The sequence below is a fragment of the Microtus pennsylvanicus genome, chromosome X (genome assembly GCF_037038515.1).
Source record: "Microtus pennsylvanicus isolate mMicPen1 chromosome X, mMicPen1.hap1, whole genome shotgun sequence".
In the NCBI taxonomy this organism is placed as follows: domain Eukaryota; kingdom Metazoa; phylum Chordata; class Mammalia; order Rodentia; family Cricetidae; genus Microtus; species Microtus pennsylvanicus.
This window is the reverse complement of record NC_134601.1, coordinates 1139967-1160746: the sequence shown is the minus strand read 5'-3', so window position 1 is coordinate 1160746 and position 20780 is coordinate 1139967. Positions and strand designations below refer to the sequence as shown.

The following is a 20780-nucleotide window of genomic DNA, read 5'->3' as shown; positions in this document are numbered from 1 at the left end:
GGAAATCCAACCTTAAATTCTCACACCCCTGGTTTCCCAGCTGAGAAGAGTCTTGAACTACTGGGCTTGATAATAAACACATACGTATTTATTAAGAGACATGCTCTAATTATGAAAAAATGGTTGGACAGTTCGTGGATTTCTGAAGATAAATCCCAGTGCTGTGCTGTGTGACCTTGGGTATATATCTAATTCTCTCTGGGCGTCAGTTTCCTCATATAGCACAGCATTTTGAGTAAGATGCTCTCACTCTGATGTGGTTTGTATTTAGAGATCCATTCATTCAATAAACAGTAGTGGGTGAAATCTTTCTGCGGGCGGTTGGCTTGGTGCCGGGGATTCAGCGGCAGTGTGTGTGTGGGAGAGAGAAATAAGGGCGAGTGTGCTTTGAAAATGCTCAAAATCCCCCATGTAAGGTTTTTTTAGTCATGCTTTATTTCCATGCTGACTTACCTTTTCAGAAAATACCCCCTCTTCCGTTGCAGAATGGAAATTGGCAAAGAGAGAGGGAAAAGGTCCAATTTACGCCTTTGCTATTTTAAGGGAGATTGAAATTACGAGCCAAAGTGGAGTGATGCGCTCTCTGGAGTGACCTCCGTTCTCTAGCACAGGAGAAAACGCAGGTCTTTTGCTTGTGAAGTGGCTGGGGCTCTTGGGCGCGAGGCATTATTATATAAATTCAAGCTCGCTCCTGATCCTTAGTACCCTGAGTTGCCTGAAGGGGGGAATGGCACTGCCTGCTTTTGCAGCCCGGGCGCTCGGGCGGCCGCCGCTGCAACTGGAGCAAGGAGCGCCCGCCCGCACCACCTGTCCCCGCCGGCATTCCAGAGTAGAGGCCGAATTGGCAGCAAGCCGGCCCGGGTCGGTCGCCGCCTCAGTCCGCGCCGGCCCTCCTAGGGGTGTGTCTCTGGGATTCAACTCCCCGCCGCTCCAGGACGAGCCCCCAAAGGCATTTTCTTTCTTGGCGGGAGCCTTGCGCGCCCGGCTCTTCGCGCTGCTGCCTCGAGGCCGCCGCAGGCGGATGCACGACCTCAGGCGACGCTGGGACCTGGGCTCCCTCTGCCGGGCCCTGCTCACTCGGGGCCTGGCAGCAGTGGGCCACTCGCTCAAGCACGTGCTCAGTGCGATCTTCTCCAAGATTTTCAGTCCCTTTTCCAGGTACGTTGTGGGCGAAATTGAGGTTCGCCCTCTGGGTCCAGGGTGAGCCGGGGCAGCGAGAAGAGGGAAGGCAGCTGGGGCTGGAGGGTAAGGCTCAAAGTTCCAGCGAGCCTGCGGTGACCGGGCTGGGGGACTCGGGACCGGCTGAGAGCGCAACTGACCGCGGTAAGGCTCCCTCCCCGCCGTTCAGCGGGAAAGGGCAGCGCAGCCTCCGCTTGCAAAGTCCTGCAGCCCGCGGGCTCCTTTCCCTCTTTTCCAGGGGAACCCTGAAACCCCAGCCCACTCCCAGCGGCCACTCGGTGGGCAACGGGACAGGCGCCAAGGGAGCCCGCGTTTCGGGTCAGCAGCTCGCGCACGCGGAGGGGACTGGGGTCCGGAGCCCGGGAGAGTCCCATGGGCCAAGTGGGATGGGGATGGGAGCTGGAGAGAACTGAGCGGGAAGCACCGGGTGCCAGATAGGGGTGGGCGTGAGTTAAGGAGTGCAGAGACCGGTACAGGAGGGATTCTGCGGGGGAACGAGACACCGCGGAAGGGATCCGGGGTTCTTCCGCGGGGGAGGGGGCCAAGGGCCAGCGGGATGGAGTAGGGGTGAGGGGTGTGTGTGTGCGGCAGAAGCCACAGCGCTGAGCCTGCCGGGAAGGAAGGAAGCGGGGAAGGGCGCCGCTGCTGCCTTGGTGGAGTACTCGGTGCGGACGGGAGGGGAAAGGGGAGCAACGGTGGCGCCACGGGGAGGGGGCGGTGCGGGAGCGAGGCGGGAGCGGGGCCGAGCTGCGGGACTGACGTAACGAGCTTGGGTTTCCCCCAGCTTCGGGAGTATGGATGAGAAATCCAACAAGCTGCTGCTGGCTTTGGTGATGCTGTTCCTATTTGCCGTGATCGTTCTCCAATACGTGTGCCCCGGCACAGAATGCCAGCTCCTCCGCCTGCAGGCGTTCAGCTCCCCGGTGCCCGATCCGTACCGCTCGGAGGATGAGAACTCCTCCAGGTTTGTACCCCGCTACAATTTCAGCCGCGGTGATCTCCTGCGCAAGGTAGACTTCGACATCAAGGGAGATGACCTGATCGTGTTCCTGCACATCCAAAAGACTGGGGGCACCACTTTTGGCCGTCACCTGGTACGCAACATCCAGCTGGAGCAGCCGTGTGAGTGTCGCGTGGGGCAGAAGAAATGCACTTGCCACCGGCCGGGTAAGAGGGAGACCTGGCTCTTCTCCAGGTTCTCCACCGGCTGGAGCTGCGGGCTGCATGCCGACTGGACCGAGCTGACCAGCTGCGTGCCGGCAGTGGTGGACGGCAAGCGCGATGCCAGGCTGAGACCTTCCAGGTGAGTCTTTGGCTACTTCTTAGTGGGTCAACCAGGGGCGGGAAAGGCTGTGCCCGCAGTTGCTGGGGACTCTGTGCACAGCCAGGGACGGGAAAGGCTGTGCCCGCAGTTGCTGGGGACTCTGTGCACACCTTAGCGCCTGAGTATTGAGTCCCTGATAGGTAGAACCCCTAGGTACCCTAGATCATATCTTCTTTGCTCTGTGGCACTGTCAGGAAGTCTTTGGGCTGCAGCCCCGGACAGCTGGTCTGCCCATCAGAAGGTTGGACTGTTTGGTGGTTGAGACCGAGTGTGGGGAAAGTGACCTGGCAGCCTGGAATGAGCATCCCCAACAGCAGCCAAAACTGGGCACCACACTCAGAGCACTAGAGAGCCCTAAAAAATTGTGCTCTGCAAGCAGAGTCTCTGGCTTTAGCCTCTTTTGCCTCTTCCCTCCTCACCTGGTTCGAAGGCCCCAGTGCTCTTTCTCTTTGGTGATTCGTCTCAGTTTCCTGCACCTACATTCTCTTTCCCCTTTGAGTTTCTAGCTTTCTCTAGTGGAAAATTCTCGGCCCATCTTGTCTGCTGTTGGTTCCTTCCTTCCTCTTCCTGATCTTTCTCTTTCTATGATCTGTCTCCCTTTCCACTTTGCTTCTGTCTTTTTCACCTTCCTGTGGTCTTCATTCCTGGGTTCTATTGCCTCCCCACCCCAGGCCTCACTTTTCTCTGGAGAGTGGGTGCCATTCTGCCACTGTCTGATGACACTCAGTGAGACCTCCCAGCTCTCATCCTGTGCCCCTTACTGCTGCCTACACTCAAAGTGTCCACAGTCCTTTTCAGATATGACGGGGTACCCTGGCAGCCTGACGACTAGCTGACAAGTTGCTCTAAACCTTTAGGGACTTCAGGGGGCATGGGAGCTTTTTTCTGAGGCTCAGGAATTCCATAACCTAGCATCCAATGGTCAGCTCAGGTTCTGGGTGACTGGGAATGATCCAGGAAGAGCTGATTTATGAGTAGTCTGTAGCCAGCAGGGCATTTTCTTCTCTCTACCAATTCCTGGAGGTCATGGGATGCTGTGGAGTGGACAAAAGGAGCTGTTTTGGAGTGAAACCAGCACAGCCAGGGCTATTGTTTCACAGAGCTCTTGAAAAAAATTATCTAGGCTGGGGCAGAGAGTCTATGAATGAGTCAGTTGCAAGGAGAGGAACTGCGATCTTCCAGTGTGTAAGGACATGGTCATGTGTGTCTTGCTTTGCCCATTTTGGTGACATCATGGACCTTCAAGGGTGCTGCTGCTGCCTTTGCCCAACTGGACCCGTCTTGCCTTCCATATCCCATGGGGACACCCACTCAGTTTCCTAGCCATAGTGGTGTTTTGCAGGTGACTGTTAAGAATGAACCGCGGGTGTGGTTTCTCCTATCTAGCTTCGGCAAAGGGATCCTCTGGTTTCTGGTCGCAGACTCAGTTTACAGTGGCTTTTCTGAAAGTCCAGAGGTCTGGCTGAAACCTTTGAACTTTCAATTCTTGTCTATACTAACTCATTTCTTTTCCTGTCTCAAGAAAACCTTGGCCACAGGAAGGTTGCGCCTCAGTTCATGGCAAGAATTGTGTAAGTTACTGTCACAACAGCACTGTGGTCACATTGGCAGTACTGTAAATGGTTTCTTATGCTAGCTAAGCTTGTAGATGTACTGAGGGATGGTGATCAAAGCAATCTCTGGGGCGAAAGTAGACTCCCACTCCTACAGCAGTGGTGAGGAAGGAAAAGAGAAGTCGTGGAAGCCATAGCATGTTTCCAGTTCTTTGAACATGAAGGTTGGGATGTGATGTCTGAACATACACTATTAATGTGGTCTGAATTATCTATTAAGTAGTCCTTGTCCTTTGGCAGGTTCCTTCAAATGTAATCTATAGGATAACCAGGACTCATTGTAGCCTTTTGGATTGTCCCCAAATGAAGCAAAAATTGTTTGTAATGCAATGTGATTTCCTTGGGCATTAAAAGGGTGATACCACAGTGCCATCTAGTCTAACCAAAGAAGAACCACATTTAGAAAAGTCAGTTGATTATACAGTATTTATGAAAACGAAGTACAAATTCCTAGAAAAGTACAATACCACCTCAAGGGCACCTTTATTATTTCACTCCTTTCTGCTCATCTCCAGAATTATTCAATGATAGCAAGAGGGATCCAGGATTTTCCAGAATATTGACAGGTCCCTGCTTGCAGGATGAGCTCTGACAATGTGTATGCATGCATGCATATACGATTTCACATGGGAGATAAAAATTTAGTAGTCAAGGCAACTATATGATTAGTGATTGCTGGGGTGAGATGCTAGTCTCAGGACTACAGAATACACCTTTGAAGTTTCCTGGTAGAGCAGCCTGTGTAGTCAGAACATTCTATTTTGTAATGAGCTTTCATATTGTCTTGCTATTTTTCTGGGAAGAATGCGTGCTGTCTTTTGGAGGAAGGCAGGCAGGACAAGAATATTCCCTTTTATCAGAAGACATTGAGATCCAAAGAGGCTGAAGGGCTTCTCCAAGGTCATTGTGGTCTTTGGTGACACAGCAAAAAATTGGTCTGACTCCATACACTTTTGATGAACAGTTTTACCAAAACACAATGAGGTATTTCCTACTAGTGATTATAAATGCTAGCTGGGATTGCTTTCACTTCCATTATTACTGCCATTTTACACTTGTAGCTTAGGTGGAATGGTTGGGCCATAGTTGCCATCCTGACCTAAGAAGAATGGATTTCTGTACCAAGAAGGCTTTATTTTCAGCGAGAGTAGGTCTTGAGGCTAGATTGCTGGGAGTCTTCTTTTTATGTTGGAAACCTCTGTAAAGCTAAATAGAATGGAGCTAGATTGGAAGTATGGTTGGTGAGTGTCAGAAGGATCCACCTTCTGAGGATGAGCCTTTCACTTGCATTTGGATTACCAAGAAGGCCCATGGGACCGTAAAGCAAGCCCCTGAATCCTTCCATCCTTGCAACATCTGAAATGGTTTCATGCTTCTGCGACTGGTAAAGTGCTTGGCTTATATATAATAATATATTGTTGAATAGAAATGACTGATCATATTGTCTGGGCGGGGGAGAGTGAAGAAGAGAAGACAGGGAGCTAGACACAGAGCCTGAGAAAAGCTCAAGTTGTTTATTAAACTAATATTTCCTAAAAAATAAATTAGACATTGTGCTTCATCCATCTGTTTGCCAGTATGTTGCCTGAGGTCAGAAAAGAGTTCTGCTCACTTTAGAATTTCGAAGACCATTTAAAAAATGTATCAAAACATTGTTGTACACCAGCTGTTCACATTCCCCAATTCTACAGGCTTTTTCCAGGCCCAAACTTCCGATGTTTCTAGCCAACTCTAGTGTGTCACTTGGTCTGTGGGAGGAATTTAAAACTGCCAAGAAAGTGCACAAACCCTGTTCTTCACTTGGTAGGATGCTGGCTGGTGCCCATGGGATGGGTGTGGACTCAAGGCCCTTGGCTGGAGCCAGTCTCAGAATTTGCATATCTGCTGCAGTCTAGATTTTAATATCCCTGCAGTTTGAGCAGCCACATGGAAGGATACCATTAAAATCCAGTAGCATATTGTTGATAGGAATGAACTAAAAGGTTTCCGTTTAGATGTAGAAAAGCTTTCTGTTTGGTGAAGTCAGCCATTCATTTACAAATATGATAAAAAAGCTTTCCATCTCTTTTAAAATGGTTTCTGAAAAAGCTAGAATAGAGTTCATGTGCCTGATCATCCCATGCATGTCCTTACTTGTAGTTCCTCTCTTTATTGCTTTTGCAGCAAGGCAAGAAACAGGCAGGTATGTGGTGCAAGATGAGGCAGGGAGTGAATGAATTGTTATAGCAAGCAGTGCCACCCATGTGGTCCACCCGTCTGTGATCCATTGGTCTCTCACCTTCATTTAATTGAAGATCTCTTTCTCTCTCTCTCTCTCTCTTCTCTCTCTCTCTCTCTCTCTCTCTCTCTCTCTCTCTCTCTCTCTCCCTCCCTCCCTTTACCTCCCTCCCTTTTTCTTTTTAAGATTTATATTTTATGTATACAGTACTCTGCCTTCATGACTGTGTGTGCACCATGTGCATACCTTATGCTCTCAGGATCCAGAAGAGGATATTGGATTCCTGGGATGCTTGTGAACCATGTGGGTGCTGGAAATTGAACCTTGTCCTCCAGAAGAGCAGACAGTACTCTTAACCATTGAGCCACTTCTCCAATCTCGATGCCTTTGCTTAGCTTATCTCTTGGTGAGTGCTTTTGTGTTTATAGTCACTGATACCAAGTACCCAATAGAAGCGATTTAAAGAGAAGAAAGATTTCTTTGTGCCCCATTTCAGAGGTTCCATGTCCTCGGGTAGGATATCAAGGCAACAGGAACAGCTGGCAGAGGATTTTTCTCACCTCATAGCAGACAGGAAGCAGAGAAGCAGGAAGGAGTAAGGTATCCCTAAGGATCTGTCCTCACTGACCCCTTCCATCTAGCTAGGGCCCTATCTCCTAACATTTCTCCTAGTTCCCAAAATAGTGCCACCAGCTGGGAACTAGGCATTCAAAATTTGATCCTGTGCAGGAAAATTAATATTCAAATGATAATAAAGAGCAGGATGATGGGCAGTGGCGAAAGAGAGCATAAATGAGAGAGGAACAACAGTATGTGTAGAAGTCCAGCTGGATTTGTTAACGGCTTTGTATGGATTGCCAACAGATTATTCCATCTTCAGCAAGACTCCCCAGTTCTCAGGTAGTCTAAACGGTTACTCAGAGTTAGCTTCTGTTGATAATCTAAGGTTACTGCCAAGATGTGGCAATTAAAATACTAAAGCTTGCTTTTTATGGGCATCAGTTGTCAACTGAGATAGCATGAAATGACATTAAAAGAATGCGCATCCTTTCCCAGTGTCGCTCATGAAATAAAATTCCAGGAAACTGTCCGTTATATTCCAGGGAAGACAATGCTCTTCCAGAGCTGACGGCAGCCATGAACAATGTGGTACTGTAGATATTTTCAAAAGTAGACGTGTTTTGTTTGAAAACTATCTGAAAATCAGGAATGCCTTAAAATGTCAAGCATTTATCAGGGTATATTAAAAAGCAGAGACCCTTTCATCTGTTGTGTGCTAGTTCAGATCTAATCTCTAAACCAGACATAATAATCAGGGCCCTGTTCTAGTGCCAGCGGTTGAAGAGATTAGAGGTAAACCACTGTCGAGAAAGCCCAGGTCATCCTCTTCTGCCTAAAGGCCCTAAAGGTTGCCATGTGATATGTAGAAATGTGTAGTATAGACAAGATGGTGGGGGGAGGACTGCATGACCTGAGATGGTCCTTTCCTCTTCCTGGCCTGCAATGTGTTCTCTGCAAAACGGGAGATTTAAACAAGATGTTTCCCAAAGCCTGTTCCTCTATAAAGTATGAAGGACAAGCTGAAAAGAAAGAGATCTGGACTGGAGAAATGGCTCAGTGGTTAGGAGCATTGCCTGCTCTTCCAAAGGTCCCGAGTTCAATTCCCAGCAACCACATGGTGGCTCACAACCATCTGAACTGAGATCTGGTTCCCTCTTCTGGCCTGCAGGCAGACACACAGAATATTGTATACATAATAAATAAATAAATATTAAAAAAGAAAGAGATCTGTTTGAGAAGGTTTATGGGTCCTTGAGGCCCTGTGACTAGTTATGGCATCGTCTTGGCAAAATAGAGCCAGTGGGTATTATGAGCTTGACCTCGCTAGGAGCAAAACCGAGAGAAGGTTCATACTTGGGGAAGTAATGGCTGTGGAGGTAGATGGGGGTGACACCCCACCATAAGGAATCTGGAAATGTGATGGAGAATATGAATCCATGTGAGTATGAGGTCTTAAACAGAAGAGTATCAAAGGAACAACAGTAAGTAAAGACATTTAAAGGTACCCCTCTGATTTCTACTCTCCAATTGAGATAGTGCTATAGATTAAACCAGAGAGATTGAGTAGGGATGTAGTTTGGGCTGGGAGAATGCTAAGGCACAGTGGCTGGTGCATGTTGCCTAGAGTCCTAGTGGGCAGGGTTCGTAAGGAGATGGGAACAGTGGCTCTGGCCCTGGTTAAAGCTTAGTGGTGTATGTGGGAATCTGTGAACCCAGTTCATCTGGATTCACAATTGGCATTATTATTTAAATGATAGCTACACTTCACGCATGGCCCTCTTAGCCAGAGAAAAGAGGTTTGAATAAAGTAAAAGAGAGACAGTTATGATTACATAAAAATGAGAATGTTCATCTGTCAAAAGAAAGAACAAGCAAAAATGAAAAGGCATGTGTCAAACTCATGGAAATATGTGCAACAATTACAACAGACAAAAGGCTGAAATCTTTTCTGTACAAAGAAATGCTATGAATTGATTAGAGAAACAAAGGGTATGTCCAGTTTAGGACATGAGGCCCAGGACTAGTTTGTAGACATAGAAAAAAAAGACTCAGTCTCCCTAGTACTAAAGAAATTCAAATAGAAGCATTTAAACTTAGGGCAACTTTTTTTACTCTCTATTTAACCCTAATTCAAAAATATAAAAACTAGTCTACATTACCACCAAACCAAAAATAAAATATTAGTAGCTAGTGCTGAGAAGGATGTATATCAAAATTATTATAAGTTATTGTTGGGTGTATACATTTGAATGTTCCTTATGGAAATAAATTAGATAATGTAAAGCTAGAACATCAAACATATTTATTCCTCACTAGAGAGATCTATTGCTCAGTAGCAGGGTGCTTGACTAGGAAGCGTGAGGTCCGGGGTTCAATCCACAGTACCACAATATTTTTTTCTTTAACCCATAAGTTACTTCCTGGGGTTTCATTGAAACAAACCTCCACCCGCATTAAGTCCCTGCTATCACCACTAAAACTTTATGCTGTGGGCCTTTCGATGAACCAGGTAGACTGTCCTTGCCTCTGTAGAGTGGGAAAGAGTTACAAGCTAATGAATTAAAACTGTTAGAGAAGCAATGGGGGAAATACTAGGTGTTGTGAGAACAATCTCAGTTGAAACAGTGGGAACAGGAAGTCCACATAGAAAAGAATGCTTTGGGGCTGTAGAGATGGCTCAGTGGTTAAGAGCGTTGCCTGCTCTTCCAAAGGTCCTGAGTTCAATTCCCAGCAACCATATGGTGGCTCACAACCATCTGTAATGAGGTCTGGTGCCCTCTTCTGGCCTGCTGACATACACACAGTCAGAATATTGAAAACATAATAAATAAATAAATAAATAAATAAATAAATAAATAAATAAATAAACAAATAAATAAATAAAATGTTAAAAAAGAGAAAGGATAAGTAGTGTTTTTTTTTTAAAAAAAAGCAAGACAAGAATGCTTCGAGGGTATCAGGGAATTCACTTGGAGGATTACTAATGCAAAACCCATGTCAATGTCCTGTTATAAAATATGGGACATGTTAGTGACTCATTACTAAGCAAAAACCCCATAGAATTATGAAACCAGTATAACTAAAACTTTCTTTTCTTTTTTAAAGCAGAGGAGGAATAAGAAATTAATAGAAAAATCTATCTTTGCTAAATGTAAGCAATAAAGAATATGGATATGAAGAAGACACACTTGGATCTTAAGAGATAGGGAAGTGATTTGTTTTTCTTATTCTGATATTCTGAGAATTTTGAATTTTATTTGCAAGCATATCAATTTGATAATACAAGTAGACATAGTTGGACTGGCAGCACACACCTTTAAACCAAGTGCTCCAGAGGCAAAGGCAGGCAAATCTCTGTGAGTTCAAGGCCAGACTAGCCTAAGCATTGATTTCTGGGTTAGCCCAGACCCTGCCTCAAAATAAATAGATAGATAGATAGATAGATAGATAGATAGATAGATAGATAGATGAATAAATAAATGAGTAAACAATACCAAGTTTTTTAGACAAAGTTTTTTTGTGTCTGTGAAAAATCTACTTGTGTCTAACTTTCGCTCCCTGAAGACTGTCTGTGGTTGTTTCATTAGCCTTTCGATGTCCTGATAGCCCTTAATGAGGAGAGTAGCTTCAGTCCAGTCAACCCTCCCACTCAAAGCCAGCGCTGCTAAGTCACATTAGTCCAGCACTGGAAGCTGATTTTTTGCCTAATTGGCTAATCTATTTCTGACATTCCATGGAACTCTACACCAGCATAGCATAGAAATGTCTAGGTGATTGGCTATTGTTTCTTCTTCACTGTAGGACTCGGGGCAACAGGAAGCTAATACTTTTCCTCGGTTGGAATTAGAAGGCTTGGTTTTGCTTGACCATGGCTCTTCAAGATTAGTGAGAACATTGGCCTTCATGGTACTTACTCTAAGTGAGCTGATGGCACAGGTAGAAGAGCAAAGCCTTGAGATTGGTTAAGGGTTATGATTCTCAACATCTGTGAGGACTGCTATCCATTAGTGCATGTGTGGCTTTCATTCAGGAAAAAAGGGTCTACAGCTGGACAGCCTTCTTAGAGCAGTTTCACTGCCTAAGAACTTTCCCTTTAATTAGACATTCGTGAAGGCCACTAGAACACTTTATTTCCCAGCTATTCTGGATGTCTGTGGGGCAGCTCTGTATACATCTATCAAGGTGCACACTCTTATTGTTGAACCTCCATTGAAACTACGCTCAGTGTGGAAGTTATTTTGGCAGCATAAACAATGTCATTCATGGTCAAAAAGCTAATATTGACATTCCATAACAAAAAACGAGGTATTTAGTGATTGAGTTTAGAAAGAAAGGCATGAATGGGAATTTCCCTCTTTCCATTAAAGGATAATGAATAATCCACTTAATGGTACATGTCGTGTAAAACAATGCCATTGTAAGCTTAGGGAAATATTTGTCTGAATTTCAGTAAAATATTTATTGGCAAGAGAACTTTTCTCGCTCCACTAGGTCTTGGGCTGTGCGGATTATTCAGTTGGTCTTAGTGCATCCATTTGTTATTTCTGCCATTTTGCCTTCTAGAACAGTGTTGAAGACTCTGACACATTTCAGAGCATTGCACTAAATAAATCTGTCTTGCACATTCTACTGTGCTTTTTCTGGAATATTATAAATATTCAAATATAGGAATACATGCAGATTCAAAATAAAATTCAATACATGCAAATTCTGCATAAATTTCTTACTTATAAGTTAGCAATAATTTTGAACTTGTTATCCTATGATATAAATATATCAAATGTGAGCTCATGGGAATTACAAATAAATATATTTTTCTGATTAAACTATGGGCTTTTTTTTCACTGACAATTTAAGCTTCAATTTTGAGTTATAAGAGAATAATTTGCACTTCATTTACTCTAAATTGTCAAGAATTGCGCTCTTCCACAGTGTAAATGTCTGCAACGAAGATTTCTTATTCAGTTTGATTGGTTTTTAAATTTTACTAGCAGAGATGCCCTAGTGAGCCTGAGAGAACTGGGCTGCTGCTTGTGATGGATTTAGTCCTGGTGAATTACATCCATGTACTTGTCTGTGGAACCGCAGAGCAATTGAACTGTGCGGTGTATTGATTTATATCAGATGGATTAGCCCTGTGTGCACAATCCCTTGCATTAATTGACTTTTACCTATTGTTATTGGAATTTTTAGGGTCACAGACTGGGTTCTGTTAACTCCAGCAAACCAGGCTTATCCTCAGTATGCCAATTAAAAAGACAATCACGAAAACCAGAAGGAGATTTATTCAGTATGGTCAGATTGTGAAGAGGAACAAATAAAAGGGGTCAGGTGATTCCCGCAGCCCATATTCAGTGTGCTGACACTTTTAGGTTTAAATAGAGGGCAGGAGGTATGCATAATGGAGCAGTCCTAGTCAAGATGTGGGGCCGTGTGTTGCTGACACACCATTGTCACTGGTCGGGTCTGTTATGCAAGGGTGTCAGAACTGTATGAAATCTCTTCATGCGAGGCAAGTTCCTCCTCTGGCTTGAACATTTCCCCTTTTAACCATAAACTTCCTGGGGGGAACTTTAACTCTTTGCGGTCTATTGGTTCGATACTATGATTCCGAAGGGAGAGGAACAAGGGTCTTAGAAGGTTTTCTTTCCTCCAAGGACAGTGCCAGCATTAACTGTACTAGTAAAGAGTACAAATGGTTGGTAGACTCAGCTCCAATTCTCATTGAGATTCTTGGGCTTTTGTTAACTGCTCACAGGAGTGAACAAAGGAAGGGAATTTTTAGAAAGTCACTTGGGCATCCAGGTGTGACTGTACATGGCTGCAATTCCAGCACTGAGGAGACTGAGGCAGGAGGATTTCTGTGACTTTGAGCAGAGCATAGGTTACAAGTGAGATTGAGACCAGCCAAGGTACTACATAGCAAGATCATTTGTCAAAAAAAAAAATAACGTGGATGATCAAATTACAGCTAGGCAACTGAGAGGTAGTGTAAAAGGGCCTTTTTATGATGGTAGCCAACTCACCCATTAAAAACACAGGTTATCACAAGGGATAAAGGCACAAAATCCAGCTGCACTTGAAGGATTGTAATAGATATATTATGTAGACACTAAGGAGAAGGAAACTGATGTAGGTGCACAGATATCAAATAAAATAGACTTTAAAGCAGAACCACTCGTGGGTATAAAAAGAAATCAGCAAAGTGCAAATTCAATTTTCAGATAATCATGTCCTTATATACACGGAAAACTTACTGGTGATAAGGAGAAATTATGAAATCTACTGATTTCTTCCAAAAGTTGATAGACAAGCAAAAATTATATAAATGCAGAAGATTTGAACCACACAATAAACAAGCTAATATAAAATATATGAATATGCCAGTGCACACACGCCATATATATAGCTAATAAACATATTCCCATCAAACAGAATAATTTTTTCTCACAGACTTCTAGAATGATTTGAAAATATTCTGTGTAATAAACCCTAAAGTAAGTATTGGCAAACTTGGGTAAGGAAATAACATTTTTTTAAAAAAAATTATTTCTGGGCTGGAGAGATGGCTCAAAGGTTAAAAGCACTGGCTGCTCTTCCAGAGGTCCTGAGTTCAATTCCCAGCAACCACATGGTGGCTCACAACCATCTATGAGACCTGGTGCCCCCTTCTGGTGCACAGGCATACATACAGACAGAACATTGTATACATAATAAATAAACAATTTAAAAAAATTATTTCTCATTCATTGTATGTATGTGGGTCTATGTACACATGAGTGAAAGTGCCCAAGGAGGCCAATGGCATCAGATCCCCTGGAACTTGGCAGTCAGATCCCCAGGCAGTTGCATAATGTGGAGATGTCTGATGTAGATGCTGGAACTTGAACTCAGGTCCTCTACAAGAGCAATACATGGTCTTCTTTTTTATTTTTTTTATTTATTTTTGAACAGGTCATGTAGTCATGGCAGTTCTGGCCTCAAACTCACAGCGATCTTTCTGTTTCTGCCTTCTGGGACTAAGGGTGTGTACCACCATGCCTGACTGCAATGCATGTTATTAACCTGTGAGCCATCTCCTCAGCTCCTAAGAAATACTCTTAAGGACCTTTTGCAGTATTATTTAATAATTGGTTGTTGTTACCAGTCCAGCAGGCACAGGGCACTGGATTATACTTGAGTGAATTGGAAAGGATCAGTAGTAGATGGGTATTATCAATCAGATTATGGCAAGTTTCTTAATTTACATGCAAAAGTGAAGAACTCCAAGTCTGTCCAAGTAAAGAGCTGTATAGTACTTGCTAAGTCTAGGTGTCTTGGCTTGATTGGTTGTGAGGATCTACCACCATTTTGGAGTATATGCTTAGCCAAGCCCTGAGCATTTTTTCACTTAACCTACAGGACAACCCTTTGAGATAGATATTTTGAAATCTACTTTTAGACAAAGAAACAGAGAATTGCAATCTTCTATCTATCTATCTATCTATCTATCTATCTATCTATCTATCTATCTATCTATCTATCTATCTAATCTATCAATTTATATCTCTATTATCTTTCTCTCTCTGTCTCTCCTGCCTAAATCTAAGCAGCCAGTCAGTAATGGAACAGTATGTAAAAATATTCACAACACCTTGTCCGCCTTCTGTGTTTATAAGCAGAATGGAGACTTGATGTGACTATTAAGGATATTAGGACCCCATAGGTTAACTGCTTTTGAGAATACATCTTTTTAAAAGTTTAAGAAAGGGGACCAAGAAGATGGCTCTGTTGGTAAACTGCTTGCAATAGAAGCATGAGGGTGAGTTTGATCCCCAGCACCCGAATGTGGCCCCACATGCCTGTAATTCCAGTGCCGAAGACAGATGGGAGGATCCCAAGGTTTACTGGCTGAACTGGTCAGCTCTAGTTTTAGTGAGAGACCAGGTCTCAACACATAAGATGATTAAGGAAGACATTGATTTTAGGCCTCCATATGCATGCTCATACATGTGTATACTACCCTACATATGCATACACAGAAACACACCCCCACACCCTCACACATAATGCTGTTTTAAAATGTTGCTCTTTGAAGTAAACTCTGCTATTTATTTTTCTCTCTCAAACTCAGACAACTAATTTATTTTTTTCTTGATTTTTATTGAGCTCTACATTTTTCTCTGCTCCTCTCCCGCCTCTCCCTTCCCCTTCAACCTTCCCCCAAGGTCCCCATGCTCCCAATTTACTCAGGAGATCTTGTCTTTTTCTACTTTGCATATAGATTAGATCTATGTATGTCTCTCTTAATGTCCTCATTGTTGTCTAGGTTTAAAAATCAGTTGTTAGTGAGTACATGTGATAATTGTCTTTCTGGGTCTGGGTTACCTCACTCAAAATGATGTTTTCTAGCTCCATCCATTTGACTGCAAAATTCAAGATGTCATTATTTTTTTCTGCTGTGTAGATGTATAAATGTACCACATTTTCCTTATCCATTCTTCAGTCGAGGGACATTTAGGTTGTTTCCAGGTTCTGACTTTGACAAAGAATGCTGCTATGCACATAGTCGAGCACATGTCCTTGTGGCACGATTGAGAATCCTTTGGATATATACCCAAAAGTGGTATTGCTGGGTCTTGAGGAAGGTCGTTTCCTAATTTTCTGAGAAATCGCCAGACTGGTATTCAACGGGGCTGTACCAGCTTGCATTCCCACCAGCAATGCAGGAGTGTTCCCTTTACCCCACAATCTTTCTAGCATAAGTTGTCATCAGTGTTTTGATCTTGGCCATTCTTTAGAGGTGAAGATGGAATCTCAGAGTTGTTTTGATTTGCATTTCTCTGATGACTAAGGTTGTTGAAAATTTCCTTCAGTGTCTTTCAGCCATTTTAGATTCTTCTGTTGAGAGTTCTTTGTTTAGGTTTGTACTCCATTTTTTATTGAATTATTAGTTCTTTTGATGACCAATTTCTTGAGTTCTTTGTATATTTTGGAGATCAGTCCTCTGTCTGATGTGGGGTTAGTGAAGATCTTTTCCCATTCTGTAGGCTGTTGTTTTTTCTTGTTGACTATGTCCTTTGCTTTATAGAAGCTTTTCAGTTTCAGGAGGCTCAATTCATTAATTGTTTCTCTCCACGTTTGATGCTTTCAAGACTCATTTTTACAGAGGGTTAAAGGTTGGTCATGCGAGTTTTCTTTTGTTACTCTAACAAGTAATTAAGGAAGACAACTTAAGGAGGGCTCATAGTTTGAGAGACCTTGTCTCAAGGTAAGATAACTCTACTTTATTTTAGGCCACAATGAAGCAAAGGAACAAAGTTGTATACCTTTTGGCATCTGGGCAGCCAAGAGGCACACAGAGACAGGAAGAGGTCAAGGACACAGAGCACCTTCCTCGGATGGGCTTCTTCTCACATGCTTCTTCTCACATCCCTCACCTTCCTATGAATCTTTAGAAGACATTTTTTTCCCTTAAATATTCAAACCATGACACATGAGAAACTTTTTCTTGTCTTTTTGTTTTTGTTTTTTCGAGACAGGGTTTCTCTGTGTAAGAGCCCTAGCTGACCTGGAACTCAGAGACACCCCTGCCTCTACCTTCTGAGTGCTAGGATTAATGGCCTGCATCACCACTGCCTGGAAAGGAGAAAGTTTTTTTTTTTAAATGAGGAGGACATAGTGACAACCACTTTTAGGCTGGGTACTCAGGAAACTGACATGAAGGAGTGTTCAAGTTTAGGAGTACAGGGGCAGCCTGGGCAAATAACAAGACCCTATCTTGAATAAACAAACAAAATCAAAACTAAGAGAAAGAAGAGGTTAGAGAAATGGTTCCCTTGTTTTGTTCTTACAGAAAATGAGGTTCTTAGCTATAGTTTAATTGCTTCCTTGCGTGCACTGAAAATATGCTGTGCAGTCAGTGGAAGATTTGTAAGGAGTCAGCCCCCTCGCTTCTTCTGTAATGTTGCTGTTGCTTTAGTAGTAATATCAGTTTATCAGTTGCAGTGTCCCGACAGATCATGACCTCTCTGTAAAAGGCCATTGGTTTTTGCTACATTTGGTCTGTGTAGGTCAGTGTTTTGGAAGGAGCGTGACTGACTGTTCAGCAAGTGCAGTTCCTGTACCATGGAAGCAGAGGAGCTGGTGGAATGAAGAGACTCTCTCTCAAAACCTTAATTTGAGAGCCTGTTCTTATCCTTGGGTCTTGTCATGAAGCTAATACGAATATATTTGGGTTCTGAAATAACCAAGTGAGCAAGGACAGCAAATTTTTTTGTCACTGTCCCCTCCTTTTGGAAGAGGCAGCTTCAAAAAAGTGTCATTAAGTTACATGCAAATTAGCAGAAGCCTACTAGCCTGGCAGGCATTATTAGCGTGGATGGCAAAGAAAATAAAATAGGTTGAAGACATGGAAGAATGGTCATGCCTAGTATACCCTGAGGCCAGTGCAAGCTTGAGCTGGCGCCCACTTAAAGAAGACTAAGGGCTGAGTGCAAAATTAACCAGCAGAGTATACTGCTTGAACTTTTTTTTCCTTTTGCCAAATATTGTACGGACAATATTTGTGACCGGTTTTGATGCAGGTATCTTCCAAGAGTGTAGCAGCCCATGCTAGTTTATTAACACTTGTTGAAACGAAGCATAAGGGGCTGAATGATATGCACCAGGACTACCTAGGAAAAATTAACCCATTAAAGACCAGAATGAGAATGTGAAGTTGAATCACTATTTTTAAAAATTTTAGTGTTGAGAGGCTGGAAAGATGGCTCAGCATTTGAGAGCACTGGCTGCTGACCACTTCCAGAGGATCTGGGTTCAATTCCCACCACCCATATGGCAGCCTAGAACTGTCTGTAACTTTAGTTCCAGAGGATCCGACACCTTCACACCAATACACATAAAATAAAGTTAAATAAATTATTAACATTTCATTTTGAATAAATTAATTAACATATATTTCACTCTCAGGTAAAGATCCATTCTTAGTATTTACCACCCACAGTTTATTCTTTGTGATTTTGGAGGAAAGCAATATTAAAAAAAAAACAAAACCCAGAAGCTTGAACAAAAAAACCCCAACCAACTAACCTTATACAGACAAGCAAGAAACAAAGGAGAAGAAGGCAGAGACGATTTTAAGATTAGTATAGGATTTTACAGTCTTTTGGCAGCTTCTGTATTTCTCACCATATGGGTGTACATGAAATCTGCATCTCTTCCTCATTTATATGTTTATGAGGTTACAAAGATAGGTACATGCACACACAAAATAACTAGGCAACTGATGTGTTTGACAATGTTTGGTGACTTAATGCTAGGTAGAGGAGGTTTATTTTTTAAAGCCTTGCTTTCCTAATCCAATTGTTCCCATGGTTTTTGGTTCATGCGCTTAGGTATAGAATCCATTTAAAGTGCCAGAATTTGCACACACGCAGCCTTGAGTGAGATGTTTGTTTATTCCAAATGATTTTGAGAAATTATTAGTGAGGCGCTTAGAGACCTGGATGGCGTGATAGATCCATTCGGGTGAGACTGATTGCACACTTTTGGGTTCCAGAATTTCCTCCTGTGCGGAAAGGGGTGTGATTTGATTATGTGGAAAGCTGAAGGTGTGTAGCTCAGCTAAACTACTTAATGGAGTCAGATTTGCCCAGCTCAGCTCAACGAGGGCGTCTGTGTCGTGGACACCTTGTCTAATGCCGCTGTGGAAAACCGGCTCATAATTTCCCAGAGTTCAACCAAAGCTTCATAAAAGGCTGCACACAGGATCTGTATTCATGAAAGTCAGAGTTTTCTTCTTTAATTAATTTAGTTGTATTAGAATGAATGTCATGTTGTTTTGTTTTGGGGGACAGTCTTGTGTATCCTGGGCTGGCCTCAAACTCACTATGTTGCAGAAGGTGACCTCGAATTTCCTGTCCTCTTGGAGTGCTGGGATTACAGAGCTGTGTACCACCATTTATACAGTCTGGGGATCAAACTCAAGGTTGTAGGCAAGCTGTACTCTACCAACTGAGCTATATCCTGGCCCCGGTTTATCTTGTAGCCCTGCCTTATTTATAGTAGCAAGGCTATGTTTTATTGTCCAGAGACTGATGTGGAGGTCTTAGGTTGTAAACTTTGGCCAGGAATGGATGTTCTAAAGAATGTCACAATGGTCATGTTTCCATGCTGACAAGTAGATAACACTAAAGCCAGCTCTATTGTTTGCTGCAGTCAGAGTCTAGAAAGCAGACATTTTGATTAGCAGAGACAAGGTCTCAAATACCAAAAACCAACCAACCAAACAAACAAACAAACAAAAACCACCACGAAGCCAAACAAACAACTGAGTACCATAACGCGCCAGGTGTGTGTATGCCCATTTTGCTTTGGTTTTTGTTGTTTCCCGAATTTAGCTTATCAGACAAAGCCTAGCAAAATAAAGTTTTCCCTAAAACTTCAAGGAGTTAGAAATGTGGAAGAAGCAGTGGGAATTCCAGGTGAGAAGTTAGAGGCTATGAATCTGAGGAAGAGAAATACAGTTGTTGCCATAACTATATGACAGAGTGCCCTTTAGTGCTCCCCACTACCCCTTTCCATATCTAGTCATGAACCGCCCTCACCTTCTAATGGCTGCATAAACTTCAGAACCTATCTACCTCATGGCATTTGAGAGAAGCCATGGTCTGATGCAAACTGCGGACGCTCTCATAGTGAGAACCTCAGAAGTTAAGGTCTCTGTTGGCTTGCATTTCTCTAGGATAAATACCTACAAATGAACTTGCTGGGTCCTCTGGTAATTGCACATTGAGTTTCATACTGCCAAGTTCTTTTCCAGAATGATTGCACAGCATTTCACATTCCTAACGACTGGGACGAGTGAACCATTTCTCCTCGCACTTGTCAGACATTTTGATAGGTGTGCAGTAACATCTCATTGTGGCCTCGCTTTTCTCTTAACGGGTAAATACGTTCGGCATCCATTTGCACGCTCATTAACCATCTGTATGTCCTAGGTGATGGTGACGACGCGTCTGTTTATGCTGTTTGTCTTTATTCTGATTGGATTGTCTTTTTTTTAAAGTTTCGAGAGTTTTTCAACATTACTTGTATTATTTTTTTTTAAATTATGCTGTTTATCAGTATTTTCTCTCAGGCCATTGCTTGCCTTTTTTATCTTCATTCAATTTTTGATGTTATAACATCATCTCTTCCTTTTGTAGATCGTACTTCTGAATGTCAGGTCTGTAAGAATTCTTTGGCTCTATTTTCTCCCGTGACTTTTCCCTTTAAAAATTTTGTAGTTTTCATGTTTAAAACTGCACTATACTTTGGTGTGTTTATTTTTTGAGAATTAAAAAAAATGTTTATTTTATATATGGGTGATTTGCCTGTATGTCTTTATGTACACCAGGCATCTGTCTGATGCCCATGGAAGCTAGAAGAGGGTATCAGATTTCTTGAGACTGGAGTTGCAGATGGTTGTATGCCACCATGTGGGTGCTGAGAATTGAACCTGGGTCCTTTGCAAGAGTAGCCAATGTGCTTAACTTACTGAGCCATTTCTTCAGCCCAATATCATACATCTTGCTTTTTCATAAAATTTTTATTCTATATTTACCCATTTAGTATCCAATAAAATTACTTTGAGTATTTATCTATTGTAGCATATATAAACACTTTACTTTTGTGACCAAATGATATTCTCTTACATATATGCATGTACCACAATGTGCTTATCCAGTCACCATCTGATTTACATTTAAGTTGTATCAAATTTTTGGTCAGAAAGTCAAAGTGCTTGTCATGCAAACCTGATGACCTAAGTTCAATCCTTGGATTGAAGGGGAAAACTGACTTCTGAATGTTTTCCTCTGACCTCCACATTCAGGTACTGTGGCACTCTTATGCCTGTAAGTGC

The 20780-nt window shown here is 42.9% G+C and overlaps 1 protein-coding gene across 6 annotated transcripts in view; it reads left to right on the top strand.

Moving 5' to 3' along the window:
- Nucleotides 1-372: 372 nt before the first annotated feature.
- Nucleotides 373-20780, top strand: part of Hs6st2 (heparan sulfate 6-O-sulfotransferase 2) — a 271676-nt gene continuing 251268 nt past the window's right edge. The window contains exons 1-2 of one of the 6 annotated variants that reach the window (XM_075957553.1): nt 373-1158; nt 1964-2482. In XM_075957553.1, coding sequence (XP_075813668.1) covers nt 728-1158; nt 1964-2482 — 950 coding nt within the window. In that variant the 5' untranslated portion in view covers nt 373-727. Of the gene's footprint in view, nt 1159-1345; nt 1498-1766; nt 1845-1963; nt 2483-20780 lie in introns of those variants that run through there. The other 5 variants (XM_075957554.1, XM_075957555.1, XM_075957556.1 and 2 more) reach the window with 5 other exon arrangements.